The sequence below is a fragment of the Lepidochelys kempii genome, chromosome 18 (genome assembly GCF_965140265.1).
Source record: "Lepidochelys kempii isolate rLepKem1 chromosome 18, rLepKem1.hap2, whole genome shotgun sequence".
NCBI lineage: Eukaryota > Metazoa > Chordata > Testudines > Cheloniidae > Lepidochelys > Lepidochelys kempii.
Genome location: NC_133273.1, coordinates 15,277,483 through 15,298,416, shown reverse-complemented (window position 1 = coordinate 15,298,416; position 20,934 = coordinate 15,277,483). Strand labels below are relative to the sequence as shown.

Sequence of the window (20,934 nt, the reverse complement as noted above, 5' to 3'; positions counted from 1 at the left end):
TCAGTTAGGCATTGCAATGCTGAACACACCACCTAATACCTTCAAAAAATCTGTGCTACAAAGCCTTCGTGAATAGGTTAATAAATTAACCTTAAAGGACAAAACCTGTTGGAGGATGCAATGTGATGTGAGGTTATTTTAGTCAAAGAGTTTGGATTAGTAGAGGGTGATGTGGCAGAACCCTTTTCTCCACACAGTCTACATGAATCATCAGCAGATAATGAGATTTATCATAGGAAGGCAGAGAATGAAGCCACTGACAACCTGAGAGAGGTGGTTTCATCTTTCAGTGAATGAAACAAAGAAGCTTAGTTGCAACTCCCTGGAAACAGGTGATGCTAAGGAAAATGATACAGAAACCAAGTGTAATGTCCCCAGTGACTCTGCCAGGTATGGGCAGCCCGTGGAGTACAATGTGCCTTTAAACCTGCAAGACAGGCAATTTTCTTTTCTTAACACAATGGCCTTACCTGAGCCTAAAGTATTGTTTCTCCTGCTGATGACTCAATGAGAACAGCGTGTTAGTTTAACTACCTGTCTCTGTAGAACAATGATTTGACAAGGAAGGAGCTGACAGTTTTGGGTGCTGTTTCTTCAGTCTCACACTCATTCTCAAGATGTCATAGTTGCACTTGGCATAGTATCTCTTCCCCTTGGAAGCCACTCCCATCACATTACTGTCCTGTACCTGAGAGGTTCTCTTTGATGGGAAGTCCCTGATGCATATGGAAATACTTACTATTTATTTAACCCAATCTCTGAAGATGCCTACCTTTTATTATTAAACCAGCATCTTATTTCAGTGGGAATTGCCGAGCTAGTGGGAACCATATGACAAATCTTCTGCAGCTCAGTACGGAAAGCGCTGCTGCAAACATGATTTCTTGCCACTAGGTGGAAAATTAGAGAGCGTGAAGCCTTCAGAATCTCCTCTTACTAGCCATAATTTTTTTAATTAAAATCCATTAGGAAATGTCAGAAGGCAAAAGAAGATAAACTAGCACATGGCACAGAACACAGTATCTGCCCTTGTCTCTCTCTTCCCCCTTCCCTTCTAAATTCTGTTTAACCACAGATTTTCCTAATTTTGTACCCACGCGTGACAGTTGTTGGCAGCTGATCTGAAGTTTTGGTTTCAACCATCCTGAACCTGCCTGACCTAAACCTTCTGCAGCCGGTGCTTAGCCCCCAGGATTTTCCTTATTTAATCTGAGCTGTCAGCCTCCATATTACTTGCTGGTATTGGGCCACTGTATTTTGCTTATAGATTGGAACGATGGTAAAAAAATTCCTAAGCAGTTCAAGTGCATTCTCTTCCTCACACTACCCACATGCTCAAAGCCTGCAATCTTAAAATGCTGAATTTTTTGAAAGAAAGAGACAAGCACTCAAATCCCACTGAAACTGAATGGAAATCTGCATACCTAACTCCCAGTTGTGATCTCTAACCAGGACTTCCTTACTGACTAACAGCATGTTATCACAACGCTCCCATTCCTTTACGGTGTGAGGGATCTCTCTCAACCAGTGTGATCAATCTATGGCACACCTATAGATACTGAGCTGGGTGTCATCTTTGACTCCGATTGATCTTTAGGTCCTCACCTCTAGGCTATGGCTTTACCTTGCCCATTCGTTCTACATAACAATTCTAAGGTATCGCCTTTCCCTTCCATCCACACAGCTAAAACTCTCACCCAGACTCATCTCGTGTCTTGATTACTGCAACATCCTTTTGTCTGGCCCTGTCTTTTGACAGTGGGGTGCCTGAAGACAGAACTGTCCACCAGCTGATGATATGAGATGGGAGACAGATGCACCATGACAGAAAAAGTGAGGCAGAGAGACTTTAAGTGCAAGTACACCAAAAAGAGACAATAAGGGCATGGAATACAGAGAAAGATTGCTACTCAGACTTCAGAGAGAAAATGTCCTCCATTCCTCAGTGACATTCAGAATAGATGATTACCTAGACTGCAGCAGTCTCCTGTACTTCTACACAGTATGTCATGTGAGAAGTAGCCAGCATCTTCCAAGCTGAGAAGTGAAGAAACTCCATGCCCAGAATGCAGGACAAAACTATTCCTGACACAGTATGGTAAGGGTACCAGTAGGAGCAGCAGAGAGATCTATCAATGTTCCAGTACTGTCTGGCCAAGTTGGAGGGACCAGTATGACCTGGCTCTGTTGTCTTTTTTGTTTGTTTAACAACCACCAGTAGGATAAATGGATGGTGGTTTCTGAATTGTGCATACTTGTGTCACAGGAAGTGGACAGAAGGACAACTCCACATAGGCCAATGGTAACCCCTTTTAGTAAATACTGATATGGCCTAGATTTGAACAAATTAGCTAAAAAAGAAAGGCTTCATATACCCTATTGTCAATTATCAAAATTGACTATACTAACCTGAAATAATACTATGTGCTTCTATAGCCCATTTCTTATGTAAAGCGCTTTACTGTGATTTATTGCTTGTATTACAACAGCACTAAAAGACCAGCACCACGTCTAAGCCCCACAAACATCAAATTACTTAAGTCTTCTAATATCCCTGAGAGGTAGATAAATACATTTCTTGTTTCACAGAGCAGGAAACCTTGCCAAAGCAGTGAAGTGACACCCCAATAAATCAGTGGGAAAGTCAGGAAAAGAACCCAGGACTCTTGATTCAGTCCTGTACTCTATGCAGAACACACAATGCTTTCTCCCGAACAGCCACAGGTTTTAAAACTAAAGAAAATATTTGGCCCAACATTTAAATTGTTCTATTTACGGTAATAATAATAAATAATAGAACTTCTGTAAAACACCAGGTTAACAGAAGTATTTCCATTGAGTTTTCATTTTAAAAATTACATGAAAAACAGTTTTGCAAGCAAGTAAACAACTTTGTGCATCGTTTGCAACCTCAGACATTGCCATACTGTTCTAGAGCATGTGAACTGGAAAGTGAAACTGACTAGAAATCAGAGGCCAGTTAATAGATTTACATATTATATTTCTTTCAACTTAGATAATGAAAACAGTGAAAACTAAAGTAGATTATTAAAACTAAGAGCCTTTTAAAATCTAACACATTATTAGTAACAGATATGGTTAAAAAGGTTATTGTTTCTCTAAATTCCAACATTTGGAAACTAAGAAAACGTACAAAGCAAGCAATGGGGAATATATACGTTAAGTAAAATGTTTGATACAAAAACTCCTTTTAATGTGAATTAGGACAGAAAAATATACTTGTACTTAATACAGAAAGTCCCACCATGACCACTAAAGATGGATGGTTACACCACTCATAAGTAGGGCCCTATCAAATTTACAGTCCATTTAGGTCAATTTTACAATCATAGGATTTTAAAAATCATAAATTTCATGGTTTCAGATATTTAAATCTGAAATGTCATGGTGTTGTAACTGTAGGGATTCTGACTCAAAAAGGAGTTGGGGTGGGGAGGAGGGTTATTGTGTGTGGTGGTGGGGGGTTTGCGGTACTTCTACCCTTACTTCTGCACTGCTGCTGATGTCCGCATGGCCTTCAGAGCTGGAGAGCGGCAGCTGCTGGCTGGGAACCCAACTCTGAAGGCAGAGCCACCACCTGCAGCAGCGGAGAAGTAAGGATGGCACGGTATGGGATTGCCACCCTTACTTCTGCGCTGCTGCCTGCAGAGCTGGGCCCTCAGTCAGCAGTGGCTACTCTCTAGCTGCCCAGCTCTGAAGTCAGAAGTAAGGATGGCATGGTATGGGATTGCTACCCTTACTTCTGTACTGCTAGCGGCGGGGAGCTGCCTTCAGAGTGGGGCACCTGGCCAACAGCCGCCGCTCTCTGGCTGCCCAGATCTAAAGGCAGCGCAGAAATAAGGGTGGCTATACCCCCCGCAAATAACCTTGCAACCCTCTTTGGGATCAGGACCCCCAATTTGAGAAACACTGGTCTCCCCTGTGAAAACTGTATAATATAGGGTAAAAGCACACGAAAGACGATATTTCACGGTCCGCGAGGTATTTTTTATGGCCGTGAATTTGGTAGGGCCCCGTTCATCGGGTACTAGACAATAGTATTGCAGACTTGCTGCTGCTATTAACGCCAAAGAATTTACCAGAACTACACTGCTCCCTACAGGCTCCATTTCTTTCATATACAGTCATGTATCAGTTAAATACTGGACAGTCAATCATAGATATAGAGGGTGCTAATGCTATGACTCAATCTGCTAAAATAGTTCCTTTCAGACAAGAGCAGAGATGAAAAAGGGCATCAGATTTAGAACAGATTCCAGACGCAGACTGAAAAAAGGCGGTCACTGTAGTGAAGACAGTAACGCTATTTAACGGGGAGAGGCCAATGGAAAGAAGGTAGCTGAGCCCATCAGCATGTGATTTCTCATGATTTCTATTTCTTCTTTTCCGGCACCACGGAATTTCTACCTGCGTCTCAGGCATCTGGTCTTTGTTTCAACTGCAATACCATGGAGCTTCACAACTAATGTTTCTATACATAGAATATGTATTATGTACATACACTGAACTGACTCCAGCTCTGTTGCTAAGAAACTACACAGGATAGTTTTTTTGGCCCTCTTCATTTATAAAATAATCACTTTGCCTATGGGAGAACAAATGCAATCTCTCAAGCCCTCTTGTGTCTTGCTCTCGTTTTTAAATGAACGCAGAAAGATGATAGAGAACGCTAGAAAGAGTAAGTGATCTCCATTTTTTGGACACTCTTGAAAATGAGATGGAAAACACGGTTTCAACAATCAACTGTTACAGTATTTATTAATCTTTCAAGCAGCAGATTTTCCCCCTTGGCAACAATGAAAAATGTCAATGTGTGTGTGTCTCTCTCTGCATTAAAAGCCTCTCTTGATTTAAAAAGACTACATAGAACACCTATAAATAATTTAGCTTATAGCAGAGTTAGATTTGGAGTTTAAAGGTTAGCTTCCTGTCCCCACACACAAATAACCCTCTCAACAGTGGCGTCCAGCCAATACAAATATGTTGTATTATTTTTTAGGAATCAGCAATATGGTAAGTGCTTAATAGATACAAGTATTCTGCATGAGGCAGAGAGATGATGAATCAAGAAACATATGGTGGTTAAACAAAACAAAACAATGATATTGTTAAGAAAAGGCCAACTTATCTGGCAGCTGTAGAAAGATCAAGATTAGCAAAACCAGTAAAGTCACCCATTTTGAAGCCAAGGTCACTGACAGGATTTATAGATTTATCCCTGAAGGCAGCCTCTGCTGAACATGAAATGCTGAAATTTAATTTTTTTTTCTCATTTTTACCCCCCTCCTCATCCTCTTTGCACCATCTCATTTGCTGGAGACTTAAAATTCATTCCTCTTACAGCTGATTAAACACCAGAATCTTTCTGCAAACTAAAGGACAAAATTGATTGCCCTACACAAACTTCTGCACGTATAATTGATTTTTAATTCACTGTCTCGTTTCCGAAAGAACCTGACAAACTCTGTACTGTATACGCAATATTGATCTCTTTAAAGAAGGGCTTGGCTCAAACGCTGATGCAAGTTAATCATAAGCAAAAAGATTTATGTCTTTTGTATAAAACCTGTCTTTAAACTGGGTCAAGCTCTCCTGAATTCTGTGTCTTGTGTTTTACAATTTACTATTTTCACAACTTTTGCATACTTAACACCTCCTAAAAAATGAAACTGTATTGAACATAAATAGATTTAAATACTTCCTTCAATACTTCTCTCTCACAACATATAGCTAGTGTTTGGTCTTCCATTAGCTACTTTCTTACTATGATGAACTGTTTTCTAGGAGACTTTTACAACATCTGTCCTTACAATTCTACAATGCATCCCCATTCTTATTCTCACAGTAGAGTGGGAGGAGAGGAGGTCTCAAGGTGGCTTTGGTCTTGCAACAATTTGTCGTTTGATATTACTGACTAGTGATTGTTCCTATTTCCAAGTTCAGTTTTCAATACATTTCCAATTGTTGCTGATTAAAATACATTTGGAAAGTGGCAGCAATTAGATAATGTGGTTCAAATATGAAGTCCAGGAACGGTACAGCTAATAGGTACTCTCACTCCACCATGAAGTCATTATGTTTACTTTTCTGTGGATATAAAATTTAAAACAAACACTGACTTACTTATCTTTTAACATTTCAAGTCCACTTGATCACTCAAATGCAGACCTGCAATGCCAGCCTCATTTTCAAAGATCCCCTGATTTTTCCCCCCTTCTCCTCCTCCCTGCTATTGCAGGGGACTGTACTTCGATTTTGCTATGAATTACATTTTCTATGGCTGCCACATAAACAGTAAATAAAATTCATGGAAGTTTTGCCCCAGTAAGCAGCTCTATCTTCCAGCACATCTGAGACGCCTGGCTTCAAAGGAATGAACAATAAAACCAATGTTTTCTTGAGCAGATATGCCAAAAAGGGCTGATTTGGTGGCATTTGGAGATGATTCTACGCAAAGAAGCCGGGCAAAGAAGTGTGTGCTTTGTGTAAATAATTACTCAACCAACCACCCTATTTCACTGGATTGCAAATATTCACAAATGTGTTAGGAAATTAGTTTGCCATGTCTTGTCATTTTTGGAAGAAGGATTTTCATTTGTATTTGTGACAAATGAGCTTTAAATGGAAGCTAGGTGTGGATACTTGAAAATTTATGAAGTTGTAAAACCATGTACACGGCCAATTAAGGATTATCACCAGCAAAGATTGACTATCCTTGGCTATAAATTTAAGAGGTTATTTGAATCTGGGTTGTTTACCTCAACTACACTACATCAAAAGCAGTGTAAAATATTTAAAGGACAGCATATTTTATTATAAAAGCTACAGTTATCAAGCATGTCAGAGTATCATCAGCAGAAACGTGTGTGATGCACAGTGAGTAACAAAACCTTCACCTTAAGTAACACCTGGCATTTTCCATCCTTAGAATGCAGCATTTTAAGGCAGCAAAGGGTGAAATGCACAACAAATACTGCAAAACTGCAGTTCAACCCTGTTTCTCTGAACCTTGCAAGGAAAACTCAAGAGAATTCAATTAGCATCACCCATGTTCTTCATAATCAGCATCTGAATGCTAATTAACCGCCCAATGCCATGCAGCAAGAGCACCCCTGTGCAATAAACTGCAACACAGCAGCAGCGAACTCTGCCTGTAGCTAGCATGCATAAATAAACAGAATTAATAACTATCTGAATGTGGACGGGTGACTTAATCTGTTTCGATTAGATGCAGCTTGGCCTGGGGCCTTTGTGTTATTTAAAATGGGTTCATCATGTTTAATTAAAAACCTAATAAATTAGGAGTTCTTTTAGTCTGATTTGTATTTCTCTCTTTAGTAAACTCTATGGATTTTGGTGGTCCCTGTCATAAAGGGAAACAGCACACTCAAAATAAAGGCTAGGAATCTAAATGCAAATCTGCTAAAGATGGTTACCCAAAAAACAGCCAGCATTTACTGACTCCCCCCCACACCCATCCCAATATGCAAGACCTAACTGCCACAAATGCCATATCGCTGGTTAAATAAATGAAGCCAAAAATAAATGGTCTCTCCTTTGCAGACAGTAACAACTTGATACTTTTTTGGTTTGAACTAGAAATGTGAAAACAAAGTGGTGCTGGGATCTGGCTCAGGCATAGGGTTGAGTTCAGACAGGCAGTGAAATCACAAGAGCTGCTCTCAAAAGATTTTGGTCCAAGACGGCGGAAATCTCATGAGATCAGTTCTTGTGAAAAATTTCCACAGCACCCAAACGGTAAAACATGCCCCCCCCCCCCGCCCATTCTGGATTTTCAGTCTGATCTGGACCCAGTGACCACGGGAGGGGTTGTCTGTAGGGAGCTGAAACTGCAACCCCCCCCCCACACACACTCTCTTTGTTAATTTTTATTTTTAATTCACTAGGGATTTGAGTTAAAGGTTCTGGTCCCACTCTAGTCTCAACCCAGCAAAAATAGCACTGCTTATTCCTGAACACTTCCTAGAGAGGATTCCACTTGGAGCCACTGTATTTTGGTTCCATGTTTTCAGGGGTATGCAACTAGACTTTAAAGACTGGGATTTTCCAAAAGGGAGCCAAGAGGCTTTAGGTGCCTCAATCGCATTCATTTTCAATAGAGTTTGGCATTTAACTCCCTTCGGCCCCTTTAAAACTACCAGACTAATTGTTTGTAGCGGGTCATAAAAAGACCTCAGCTTGCCACCAAGTTTTGCTTAAGAGTGTTTTCTCCAAACTCTGTATGCAATATTGTTTCTTAATTACAAGATCTGACATCTGCTGAGCTGAGCTAATATGGTATATTCAAACACCTTTTTCCCCATTACATTTAGCAGCTGCTATGTAAATGATTGTGTAAAGAGAAGTAACAATAAAACTGAGACGCCTTTACATATATTTTCAATTACATTTTAAAAAGCTTTGTTTGAAAAACTGCTATCACACATGCAGTCTCTTTTTTCATGCGCTTTCCTTTTGTAACATGCATCTTTTTTCTAATAGCTACACAGAGTGGATCAATACAGCATATTTCAAGGTACAGTAAAATCTCATTCTACCATCATTTCTGTGGTATCCAGACTGGAGGATAGTCACCCCATTCACTAGCCTTCCTGGTCACAGCATCCCTGGCTATAACCTCCCGGGTTATATTCAGAAATGATGGATAAGGTGGTGTAAATCAGTTTCCAGAGAGTGAGGTCTCAGACTCACCTAGACCTACCCACACCTGGGCTGCTCCGGTACAAGTCCTCCCTCCTCCCCAGGAACTGGAAGAAAGCATTGATACAAAGCCTTCCACCCCATTTAACTGACACTCTCATCCTAGCTCTTGGTGTGCAAGCTGGACCATGGTAGACTCCCTGCCCGTATCAGTTCAGTGAGCAGAAGTAAGTTTCGGGTGTTTCAGTGTAAGAAGGTCTAAGATAGTGGATGGGAACATCTGGTTGCACTGCAACCTCATTTCAGCAGCATATAAGTTGCAGTGGGGGAGGTTTAGATTGGATATTAGGAAAAACTTTTTCACTAGGAGGGTGGTGAAACACTGGAATGCGTTACCTAGGGAGGCGGTAGAATCTCCTTCCTTAGAGGTTTTTAAGGTCAGGCTTGACAAAGCCCTGGCTGGGATGATTTAACTGGGAATTGGTCCTGCTTCGAGCAGGGGGTTGGACTAGATGACCTTCTGGGGTCCCTTCCAACCCTGATATTCTATGATTCTATATCATGTAGTGTACATGTCTAGAGCACCTGTGATGGATAAAGACTCAGTTCCCTTCCCCAACTGCTCTGAGACCTTGCTGCAGCGACAAGCATCACATGGCACAGGTCTCACCTGGCATTCGGTGTTAAGGAGAGCATTATCGGCAGTTATGTCAAAACGCAGGACATTCAGAACAGCAACCTTGCTGCCTGACTTCTCCCCAAAAATGAACAACATGTCAAGTGGGGATGGCATTGATTTTCATACAGCATCCCGAGCTGACGTTGCAATGAGATTTCACTGTATTATGCTGAAGCCATGTTAGCCTACTGGATGCTTATTTAGAAAGTGCTTAAGCACAGCTTCACGTGCCAGTTCTTTGACAGTCTGTGAGTAGAAGCGATTCACTAGACTACAAGAGACTGACCCCTCCCCACCAAAGTCACTAAGGGAGATTTATGTTGCCAGGTGTAGCATCTACCCTTATAAACAGGAAACAGCTGCTGTTACGGCTTCTGATAGATGTAACAGTATAATAGTTTATTCAGTCACTTTTATAAGGCAGAATGGAAAACTGTGGTTTTGACAGCATGACCATTAATTTACATGTTGGAAAGAGAGAATTAAAAATAGCCATAGTTTTAGAAACAAGAGTAAACAAGAAAACCTTTATCTTCCTATTTACAGAGCCTTCCACTTAATTCAATCACTAGTCAATTTTATCCTCCATTTAATTTGATCTAAACCTGTGTAACCACATCATCTGCAGTAAAAATAACACAACTTCCACCCTTTATTTTAATCAATTCTAATCCCAGTAGACAGCTCTTACTGGTAATTCAGTCATTGACTACAAAAAGTTGTCATTTAAAGAAGCAGGCTGAAACTCTGGACAAGGAACTGCCCATAGAAGAGCTAAAAGTTAGCTACAACACAAAGATGTGTTATTCAGATAGCGTCACTGACACCTTAAGTGTTACCATGCGCTATGGGAAGCTGTGTTACTCACCCTATGATGGTCATGCTGATAACAAGATCAACTGCTTACACCAACCAGCGTGACAGAAATGGACTTAATCCAATCCCACAACCCTTACTCAAGCAAAACTCCCACCAACTTCAGGGTGAGTTTTGCTTCAGGGAGGAATAAAGACTGCAGGTTTGTGCTGAGTAAATTCTAGCCCCTTGGACATTTTGATTGCATTTCTATTCTGGTTTCCTTCGTTGCCCAAGAGGGCACAGAGAGAAGTTCACTGCCACGTACTCGTGAAGGATCTGACGAGGGGTGACCTGAAAACAAAAATTCCGTTTTGCAAAGGAGTTTGAGGTTCTGAAATTTGTTTTCATTCTACACTTCAACAAAAGTGAGACCTTTCGAAATAGTTCATGAAAAATGAGAGACCACAGAACAGCCAATAGCCCAGTGGGCTGGGCAATGACCTGGGATGTGGGAGACACAGGATCAAGTCCCTGCCCCGGATCAAGCCCCTGCCCCGAATCAGGCAGAGCAGGGACTCGACCCCAGGTCTTCACATCCCAGCTCAGGCCTATTGGCTATTCTAGGCTGGATCTTCCTGCACTCGAGAAACCTTTCTGACAACATTTTCATTGAAACCTATACATTCCCATTTTGTTTCATGGTCTGTGTGTATAAAAACCATCTTCATTGTATTTTCCACTTTATGCATCCGATGAAGTGAGCTGTAGCTCACGAAAGCTTATGCTCAAATAAATTGGTTAGTCTCTAAGGTGCCACAAGTACTCCTTTTCTTTCTGCGAATACAGACTAACTCAGCTGTTACTCTGAAACTTTTCCATGAAAAGTTTCTCTTTTGGGTAAGTGACATTTTCCAACAAAAAACGTTTAACTGAAAAAGTCCCTGACCAGTTCTAGGTCTGACATACATTGTGTGGGAATGAACCCTTCACCACTCTAGCAAAACGAACGGTAGCATGGAGTTTCCTTCTTCTCATACAAAGTGCCCAAGGATCTGGCGCAGAAGCTTTAATCTGGAGCTTTCTGCAAGCAGTCCATCAGGGACAAACACTCACTGAAGTTCAGAAGGTGGAGCTTAACTCCCTATAAATAAGAGAACAGTTTGGTCTCTGTCTCTGCCAAGGCTGGATTGCGGCCAAATGTTTCTGGAAACTTGGATGGAATAGAACAAGAAGTAAATATATAAAATGAGCTGAGACTGACAGTGATTTATAGATTTAATGATCGTTATTCTGTATTCATACTGTTCGCTGTTTTGGAGTAATGTTTCCCTTTTCAATAAACCTCGCCGTTTTTCTTATTTGCAAGGCTCCACTCTCCAATCATTTAACACTGACTGCTGATCAAAACCCTAAGCTGCAGCGACAATGGCACTTGCAACATATTGCGGTTCATGGGGAGAACAGGGGGAATGGAAGAGGGAGGGGGAAGAGAGATCTTTTTTCTAAATAGGAAAGCAGCACACAGTTAATCATTCAATGGAACGTGTGCATGGGGGGAGAACAGGACAGTACAAATGCAGAAAACAGGGGAGCAGAACTTTAGAGGTATCTGCACGGTCACCGAAAAAAAGTGCCATGTTATGACAAGTTCATCCCACACATTAATAGGAATCTGTGTTCTAATCTTTTTACTCCTTGTTCTCTACCTCCTTCCATTGCCCATGATCTTCTTTCACCCCATGGCTTCAGGAATTCTCTTTACCACAAAGGTCTTTTGTTTGATTTCAGAATATGCCTGCTTTCATCTCAGATTTATCTAGCCTAGACCTAACCTACCTCTGGCAAAAAGGTTTACACGGGGAGAGTGCAAGCACGCACACAATTCATTGAAATAACTGGAGCTTTAAAAATTTCTCTCCAGCCATTGTCTGAATAATTTGAAAATGTTACAGGACTATGAAAATTTCACCCATAATAATTAACCAGGTCTATTTTATGACATTGGTGCCAGGTTAATTAGTAACTCAATTAACAAGACTATGTACTACCCACTGCAAGGTTGTTTTTTTTTTAAAAAAAAACAACAATTTACTCCATTTAACAAATTAACAAGTGTAAATGTTGTCCACAAAAACAGGTTTTTCGGGCTCAAATCCACTTCAGCTATGCTATCTCTCGCTTTGTGTATCAGACTCAGATTTTTCTTTATTTAGATGTTTAGTAATAATCATGGATATTTATCCTAGGATATTTATCTCAATGACACTACTATAACATATTAGAAGATGTGTGCCTTACAAACTGCAACCAAGTCTTCAGTTGTTTGAAGATAAATATGTTTTACAACTATAAAATAACAAAACTAACCGAACTTCCTGTTTTAATGAACAATGCTGTTCAATTCTTAGCTAGAAAAAGTAGCATTTACCCCTTCCAAATGAAGCCCATCATACCTGCCCAGTTTGTTAAAGGACCCAGGGTCATATTAGAAATTGCATTTTAAAACCACACTTTTCCTTAGACATGCCTTTAACAACACTATTGATTAAAGAAAAAATGTTATGAATCTGATCTATTTTACCTTGTTTACACTGTGTTCTCTCAGCCTCTCTCTCAACTTGGATGATGAGAAAAGGTCAGTTTCACTTTTGTTATAGTCAAGAGTATCTTGCACTAGCATTATGCTGCAAAGTTTGGCAAACAGCAAGGGGTTGCAATGCTGTAGTGTTTGCATCCCAAACACTGCAGGGGAATGCTGAATTTAAACAACTGTTTATTACATAACAGCTAAACTCTCAATTCTATATAGGGAGTTATCCAATTTAAAAAACTGACATTTTAATTCTAATTTATTTGCATTTACAACCAACACAAAAAGGCATCTATCCCAAGCTGTAGGGTCCTTGAAAAAACAATATAAAAACAAAACCCAGCAGCGACCTCATAATGGCAGTAACTTAATTGCCCAACAATTGAAATGTGAAGAGAAGCACTCCAGATTCCCTAATGACCTATCAAACAGCATCCCACTCTTGAAAAATTCTGTGAAAAGACAGACCTTGCATCATCCCCTGATGCCAACAAATGTAGGCTATTTTTGATCAAGTAAGGGTGTGAGATCAAGGGCCATTACCTTAATAGCAGCTCCCTCTCTTTTATTCCAAAGGGGCTCTCTCAATCTCAACTGAACCACTACGGCTCAGGAAGATAGGCAGTCTCTCCACTAGGCAGTCAGGTCCAATTATAGGACAGTATCAACACCTTAAACTCCACCCCAAAACCCACAGGCAGCTAGTGCAGATCACAAGCCTCAACCTCAAATTGTGGGAGATAAAGACAGGTCCATGACAGGAGCACAATACCCAATTGCCCCCACCTACAATTCCATCCCATTCCAAACACAAGATCTAGTTAGCGTATGACCCGCCAGTAACCAAATGGGATAGTCCCACAGTCAACAAAATGGCCACAGACACAGAAAATATGCCAGCTAAATGATGTTAAAGTCACTGAACCAACCAAACCCCACAACTTGGAGAAATCCCAGTCAGCTCAGGCAGGACTTCTGCACTGCAGCAGGGTTATCCTACCCTCATGTTACTCTTGGAATTGGATAAAAGATGGACACACTGTATTCAGTCCAATTTGGGGACTGGGAGATCTCCTGGAGCTTTAGGACAGATGTAAAAGACACAGATACACCAGCTTCCAGACAATCCCTTTCTGGTTCATGGGACGCTGAATAGCCAGACAGCAACAACTGTGACAACACCTTATTTTGGCAATTCACATGAAGAAGGTGGCCCCAATCCTTAAATAAATCCTACCCAGTGGGAATGTTATTGACCACTGAGCATGCATGAGTCAACATGAACTGAAGACTAGGATTCTCACTCACTGACACTCCAGCCTCCTGAGAGAGGCAGGCAAAACCAGTGAAAATGAAACCAAGCATCTTGGGCCCTGTTTGTGCCTCCTCTAACTGGAACTGCTAAGCAAGGAGCCCAGCCAGCCTGTGAAAGATACTGGTTAGCAGCAGGACCAAGAGCGGGAGGGCTGTAGCATTGCTCATCTCCTCCATGGAATCCTCTCAAGGTGACAGTAATTGTACCCTTTCAAGACACATACTACGGGGAAATTATTTTTCCTTGGACTAATGAGGCTCTAGCCACTGATACTCATTTGGAAAATAGAAGAAAACTTTTTCCATGCAACAGGTTACTATCCCACCCCCTCAAACAAGAGCTCTGAGCAGAAGAAAGTGGTAAGTAACTAGAACTGCATGGCAGAAGAGAATAAATCACTCCTTACCACTTCATCTTCAGTCCAACACTTCTCAATCAGTTTGGGCACGGGCTTCTTCACCAAGCGCTGCAGGGCTTTTCCAGCATCGTAGTTACTTTCATGTAGCTGAATAATAAAAAGGGAAAATTATATCAACAAACAGAAGGAGAGGTGGACCAACAGTAAGGGGTTGGGATAAGAATGAGGCTTGCTGCATTTACTGTATCTATAGTAGAAATAAAGAGGAGAAATTTGCAGAACCTGGATGGTAATCTCAGTATTATTTAGTAGCACAGAGAACATTAAAATAGGCAGACTTGCTTTCTACTTTCTGAAGTCTCTTGTAAATTTTCCCTTTAGCATTTTTTAATACTTCTAACACGAGACATTCCAAGGAAAATAAAAAGGCACCAAAACAACCATTCTTCAAAGGGGTTGTATCTTATGCAGTAATATCTTATTCATATTCTCTAATCAAATGGAACAGCTCATATTCTGGAGGTAACAAGTGCTTTGAGGACAGAGAGTCAAGTTTACTCCTTCAGAAAATTGTGCTCATTTTTATTGCATAGATGAGAACAAGAAGTTGCTGGAGAACAAGGTAAAGTATGGAGAAGCAAAATAACACCTCCTGGAGACAGCTGCAGGAATACATATAAGGAACTTGGGATCATTAAGCTGACAGCGCTCTCAACAGTGCATGACCTTTCTGTGTGCTGGGGCTACATTCCACTATCAATATATACAGCTGGGGGCAGGCTAAGGCAGATGGTTGGTAGAAACAAAAGTTATAACAGAAAGTTGAAAAAATGCCCACTTTCAGCAGAGATTTTAAGGGATAAAGCTCTGATACTCAGCCCTCATCAGGGAATGTATCTGGAAGTTGACAAATATATAATGTGCTATATGCAAGTAAAGTTGGATTTTGGAACATGGAGACTGATCAGGAGCCTGTTTTACATCTTTGGGAAAAAATGTACCAAAAGGAAAACAGAGGAAGTCCTAGGGACAACAGTAAACCAATTATCTCCACTCCTACAGAAGAGAGGGAAATGATGTGTGGAGACTACAGGTATATCTACATGGAAAACACTACAGCAGCATACCAGCAGCTGTGTCATTGTAGCACTTCAGTGAGGAGACACTACAGTGGGGAGGGGTTCTCCCACCGCTGTAGTTAACTCACCTCCCTGAGAAATGGTAGCTAGGGGCTTGTCTATACTTGAAACACTACAGCGGCACAGCAACGCTGTAGCACTTCAGTGTGGACGCTACCTATGTCGACAGGAGGGGTTCTCTCATCTGCATAGGTAATCAACCACCGCAACAGGTGGCAGCTAGGTTGACCAGAAGAACTCTTTCATGGACCCAGTGCTGTTTACACCAGGGGTTAGGCTGGCATAGCTACGTCTCTCATGAGTGTGGATTTTTCACACCCACTCCCGAGAGATGTAGCTATGCTGTTGCAAGTTTTCAGTGTAGACCAGCCTGTACAGATGCAAGCATTAGCAGTAATGGACACACCAAAACTAGCAGCCAGCCACCCCCCCTCCCCCCGCAAAAAAAAAAGGGGGGGTTATTTAATCACACAGCTACTAGCAGGAACTAATGACAGAAGCTTTCGGGCTTATTTTCATAGCAGGAGGGGACTTCAGCTCTCTGAACTCTCATCACCCAGCATACCCCCCCCCATGCAAAGGCCTCTCCATTTCCACCCCATATTCTCAGCCCCACTGCCCTTTCCCCAAGCATCCCTGTATCACTCCACCCATGTCCAATCACCTTTTTGAGAGGATATCGCCTCAGTTGCTTCAATCCCAAGGCTGCCAACAAGAAGATGCCACCTGGTGTTAAGTGTGACAATGCCTTTCTAGAGGAGGACAGTAGGTTCTGGACTGAGACCAAAGCACAATTATATAGCTTACCAAATAGCCCTGAAGTGGTAGCTCCTTTGTTAGCAGCAGCCTGGGTTAGAACTGAACCGTGATCTTACAGGGCAAACCCTCACTTTTCTTAGGTCAGACTGTGCCATTGATTTTGAGGCAAAGAGGAGTTCAACATAAAAAAAACCAACAACCCCAAACAAACACACCCAGAGCCCCAATAATGGCATGGAACTGCTCCTAAGGTTACCTCAGCTATTCATCTCTCTCCCACCCAATCCACAGATACCAAACATATAAAGAATTTCTCCAGGTATTTTAAAAGTGATCCCTAACGAGGACTAAAGTGTCATATAATTAGGGGATTGGGGTAAGAGGTGGAAAAAGAAATAAAAACCCAACCTACTGGAGAGGCAAAAATATGAGATTTTCAGTGGGACTGTAATATTTGTAGCCCAGAGGATTATTTTGCTAGCTATTACACATCCTACTAATCCCGTCAGCCATATCAAATAATACGTTTCTCTTTCTGAATTAATCCATTTTATTTTTATATTTTATCAGTATTAATTCCTATGAATTTAGGATGTGTTGAGGCATATGATATGCGTTTCCTAATAATTATACATAGAATAAGTTTCGCTGAAATGCAAGAAGCCTACCGGCCTGTATCCAGTAAGATCTGCTAAATAGCTAAAAGTATAATTAGTTAAGAGTAATTCAGCATAAAAGCTGGTAACCTTTGGCACAGATAGGAATGGTCCCTGAACTTTTGGAAACCAATGGGAGGAACTATACAAACACTAAACAGGTTTATCCGGCATCTGCAACCAGTTGGTAACTGCAGGGTATACCACAAACCTGGAAGTCGCCAAGAGAGCCTAGGGTGGCAGTTTTTGGAGTAAGATAATCCTTATTAATATATAGAGAGTTAAAGTGTCATAATCCACTAACCTATAGGATAAGGATACCCATACATTTCTTAGGGTATGGAAATAAGATTTGGATATAGTACATTGGGCCTGAATTATATAGTATCAGGATCCTATAAAATGCCTTCTAAGGATATCATAGGGAGCTCTTTTAGTCTTTAGCTCTTCCTTTTCTTTGTCCTCCTATATTCTATAGACTATCTTCTATCACGCTATTGGCTCAGCTTGTGCAGTACAGTATAACTGCTCAACATTCCTAACTATTGGGGAAGCCAGCACCATCGTGTTATCGGGCATACCAGGAGTAAGGCTGGTCCTTCACCTCCTATTACCCGGTTTTCAAGGAAGGGTGAGAGTATGTTAAGTTAAGGTACTTATAATAGGAATGTTACTACCAGGAATCTTCTGGTCGGACGCAATCAATGGCGAGCCATAACAACTAACCCATAAAATCCAGGTCAACATATGAGCTAATGTCCACTGAAAGCCAGATCTGGATAGCTCCCACAATCGTTAAGTTCTTTATAAAAGCTCTTGAGCACTGAAGTTACAGAAGGAATAAACTCAAGGTGTTCAAATGGCATGTCCTGCTACTAAGATGGCATTTACAGCTAAGTATTCCACCCTTACATGTATCCTTACTGACCTGGGACATTGTCACATCTAGATACTAACTGAATAGAAAAACCTGACATAAAAGAGCCAGCACCGCTCCAGAACTTTGTTAAGTTTTCAATCGACAAAGCAGAACGTTTAAAACCTGTGAAGGCTGTGGCAAGTCAGCAACAGCTGGGAAACTGAAATCAAAGGTTGAAACTTGATACACAGCTCATGCAGCTGTGAAAAGAAAGCACATCTGTGGGATTTGGGGACAAAACGTCCGTCTTCACTTTGATTTCCAGGCTTTTGTCAAATTGGCCAAGCCTTAAAACTTTTAAATAGTTTTTGGGTGCATGTGCATATTGCTCTTTTAAAAAACAAGTTTTCTTTTTAAACTGCACCACAGAAGGATGTCGGATGGTACAGAATAGACAGTAACCATTTCACATGAGCCATTGTGGTCTATTGGGTAAATTTATGTCATTTCTATGTCATCTGCATAAAAAGATAAATTTTAGATAACACACCCGAGTGAGAAACCTTCCCAGGTGTTGTATTACCGTCTCCATTTTCAGGTCATAGACCCCACAGAATGAACAGTGACAGTCCACCAAGATCAATCCAATAGTGGCACAAGCACACCAAAAACCAGTCTGTTTTTAGTAAAGGAGAAAAAATTGCTGCATATGAACTGTAGCCAGTTTTTTTTTTAAAAAATCACAATATCTTGAGTAGGTTACTTTGTCTGCTAGTCCACTGTTAACTTTGGTTTTTATACCTGAGCTGTTGAGTTACACAGGTGAGCTACATTTTTCAAAATGGAGTATCTAAAATTAAGCATCTACAGCCATATCTCAACACCTAAATAAGCAGCCTGAAGTCCAGAATTGCTGAGCACTGGCAGCTAGCATTGAAGTCAGTGAGTACTTATCGTCTCTGAAAATCTAGCCATTCAGGACCAGATTGTGAATCCTAACTCACAAAGCGATGGTGAACATTTACTCACAGGGTCACACTAACATCAATAGGAATACTCAGGTGAGTTGATGCTAAGCAGTGTGCAAAATGGATCCACTATCTGGGCTTTATTTAGATACCTAAATATGGATTTAGATAACAAATTTTAAAATACTGGATTTTGGAACATGAAGACTGACCAGGAGCCTGCTTTATGTCTTTTAAACAAATGTACCAGAAGGAAAAGAGAGAGGTATTCCCAAGGACAACAGTAAACCAATTATCTCCAAAACAAAGGCAGATTACTACTACTATCATTTTTCTTTCTCATGCTGCAACAGCTAATTGAGACTTAACACTTGTTTGAGGGGAAAAGGAAATTATTTTACAAAACCTCCTGAACTGCTCTGAATGCTCCCAGAAGTCAGGATAAGAAGACATTCCTACAGCATCGCCTGCTGTTGGTGTAAAACAGCTTAACTCCTTCGAAATCATCAGCTAAGGATCTGTCCCCACACGTTTCAAAACTGAAGGGTAAAAGTTAAACTTCTCTTGGAAAAATGAACTCTGCTTAGTTATTTGCTCTTCTTTGCCTAGCTAGTTATATCTCAAATGTCCCACTATTACTATTCTGTTAAGAGAGTTTTAAGTTGCCTGTAAAAATAAAAGGTCACCGCTGGCCAAGACCTCTGGTATGTCACCTAGAATGAATTTTTAGAACTATATTAGGAAATGTCTCCCTAATTAGTTGTATGACGGAAGTGTTTCCACCAGCATAAGTTATAGAGTTATAGTATGGAGAAGAGTGCTCTGATTCCCTTTGGGTAACATCACAGGAATAAAGAAAGAAAATTCTAAGACGAATTTTCTCATGGTTTATTTTCAGCCTGCTCTATGGCACCTACCGTAAGGTTAAAGAAAAATGCTCTTCACCACAATTGCAACAAGGACAATGGCACACACATTCACAGAATTACTGCAGAAAACATTGCCTCAAACTCCAACATCATCTCCCTTCAACAGATGCCTCATCTCTGCAAGCTACGAACATGAACATATCAGACACATCAATACCGCCTTCTCACTCTTCTAAGTTAGGGAGATGCATGACCTGCGATTGCTTAATAGAAAACACAGCTTTTAAATGCACTTCCACAGGTAGAAATTCCAATGTACAACAGAGCATTGGCTTGTAAATCTGCCTCTGTTGCCTACATCAGTGACAGCTCCCATGACTCCGCTTCCATGAAAGTGAAACAACAATCTGAGTCCATCTTTCCTAAGCCAAAAGTCAAGCAATATGACGAGAATGCCAGACCTGCTGCGCCTAAATCCTACCACTCAAACAGCACTGCTGACTTTTAACTGCTTTTATCACTTTTGTTTCCTAAGCCTTCCGGAGCATGCAATACCCACTTAGAAGCTTGAAAACAATATTTTTGTCTTTTCTATTTGGCACACATTGATCTTCTTCCTTGCCTGCACTGCAGCACTGGGATAGGCATGACTGCAAGTAGCAAGGGCTAGGTATTTGTTGCTATAGTACAGCCTGTACATGGTTTCTGTTACTAAATTAAGCATGCCTTTTCTCTTTAAAAATTTTGTAGTGACAAAAATGGCAAGGGTTCTCCCCCACCCCCTGCTGTGTTCTGCCCAAACCGCATCGTGACTCATGGACGGAATCCGTATCTTGCCTGAAGGAACCCAGCAAATTTTCCTTCTCTCTTTATGAAACAACTCAATTAGAGACAGAAGAATAACCAGAGAAGACCAGAAGCAATGGGCTGTACTAACAGGCAGCCACCCCAGTTTAAAAGCACAGAACAGTTAACAGACCAACATGACAGTCCTGAATAGTCCAGGATAGAGGATCAGAATTAACTTTGCACCAAGCTGCCATACCAATGACAATCTCAAGACCCACAACGTGGAAGTGGGGGAGACAGGGGTGCAATCAGAATTTTGCTAACAAGAGGGCCCATGTTCCAGCCTGGCCGCCCCATGTTTGAGTGGTGTTTGCAACCTAGAGTACCAGGCTGCAAAGCACTCAAACTTGACCTGGATGCCCCTCCATCACACACATCCCAGCAAGGAAGGGGTTCAGCCATTACACCAGTCA

General features: G+C 41.1%; 1 protein-coding gene across 15 annotated transcripts in view; it reads right to left on the bottom strand.

The window, feature by feature from the left end:
• The window catches only part of RERE (arginine-glutamic acid dipeptide repeats), a 402,477-nt gene that overhangs the window by 99,302 nt on the left and 282,241 nt on the right, over nt 1–20,934 (bottom strand). For all 15 annotated transcript variants that reach the window (XM_073316831.1, XM_073316829.1, XM_073316839.1 and 12 more), the window contains one exon: nt 14,471–14,569. In XM_073316831.1, coding sequence (XP_073172932.1) covers nt 14,471–14,569 — 99 coding nt within the window. The remainder of the gene's footprint in view (nt 1–14,470; nt 14,570–20,934) is intronic.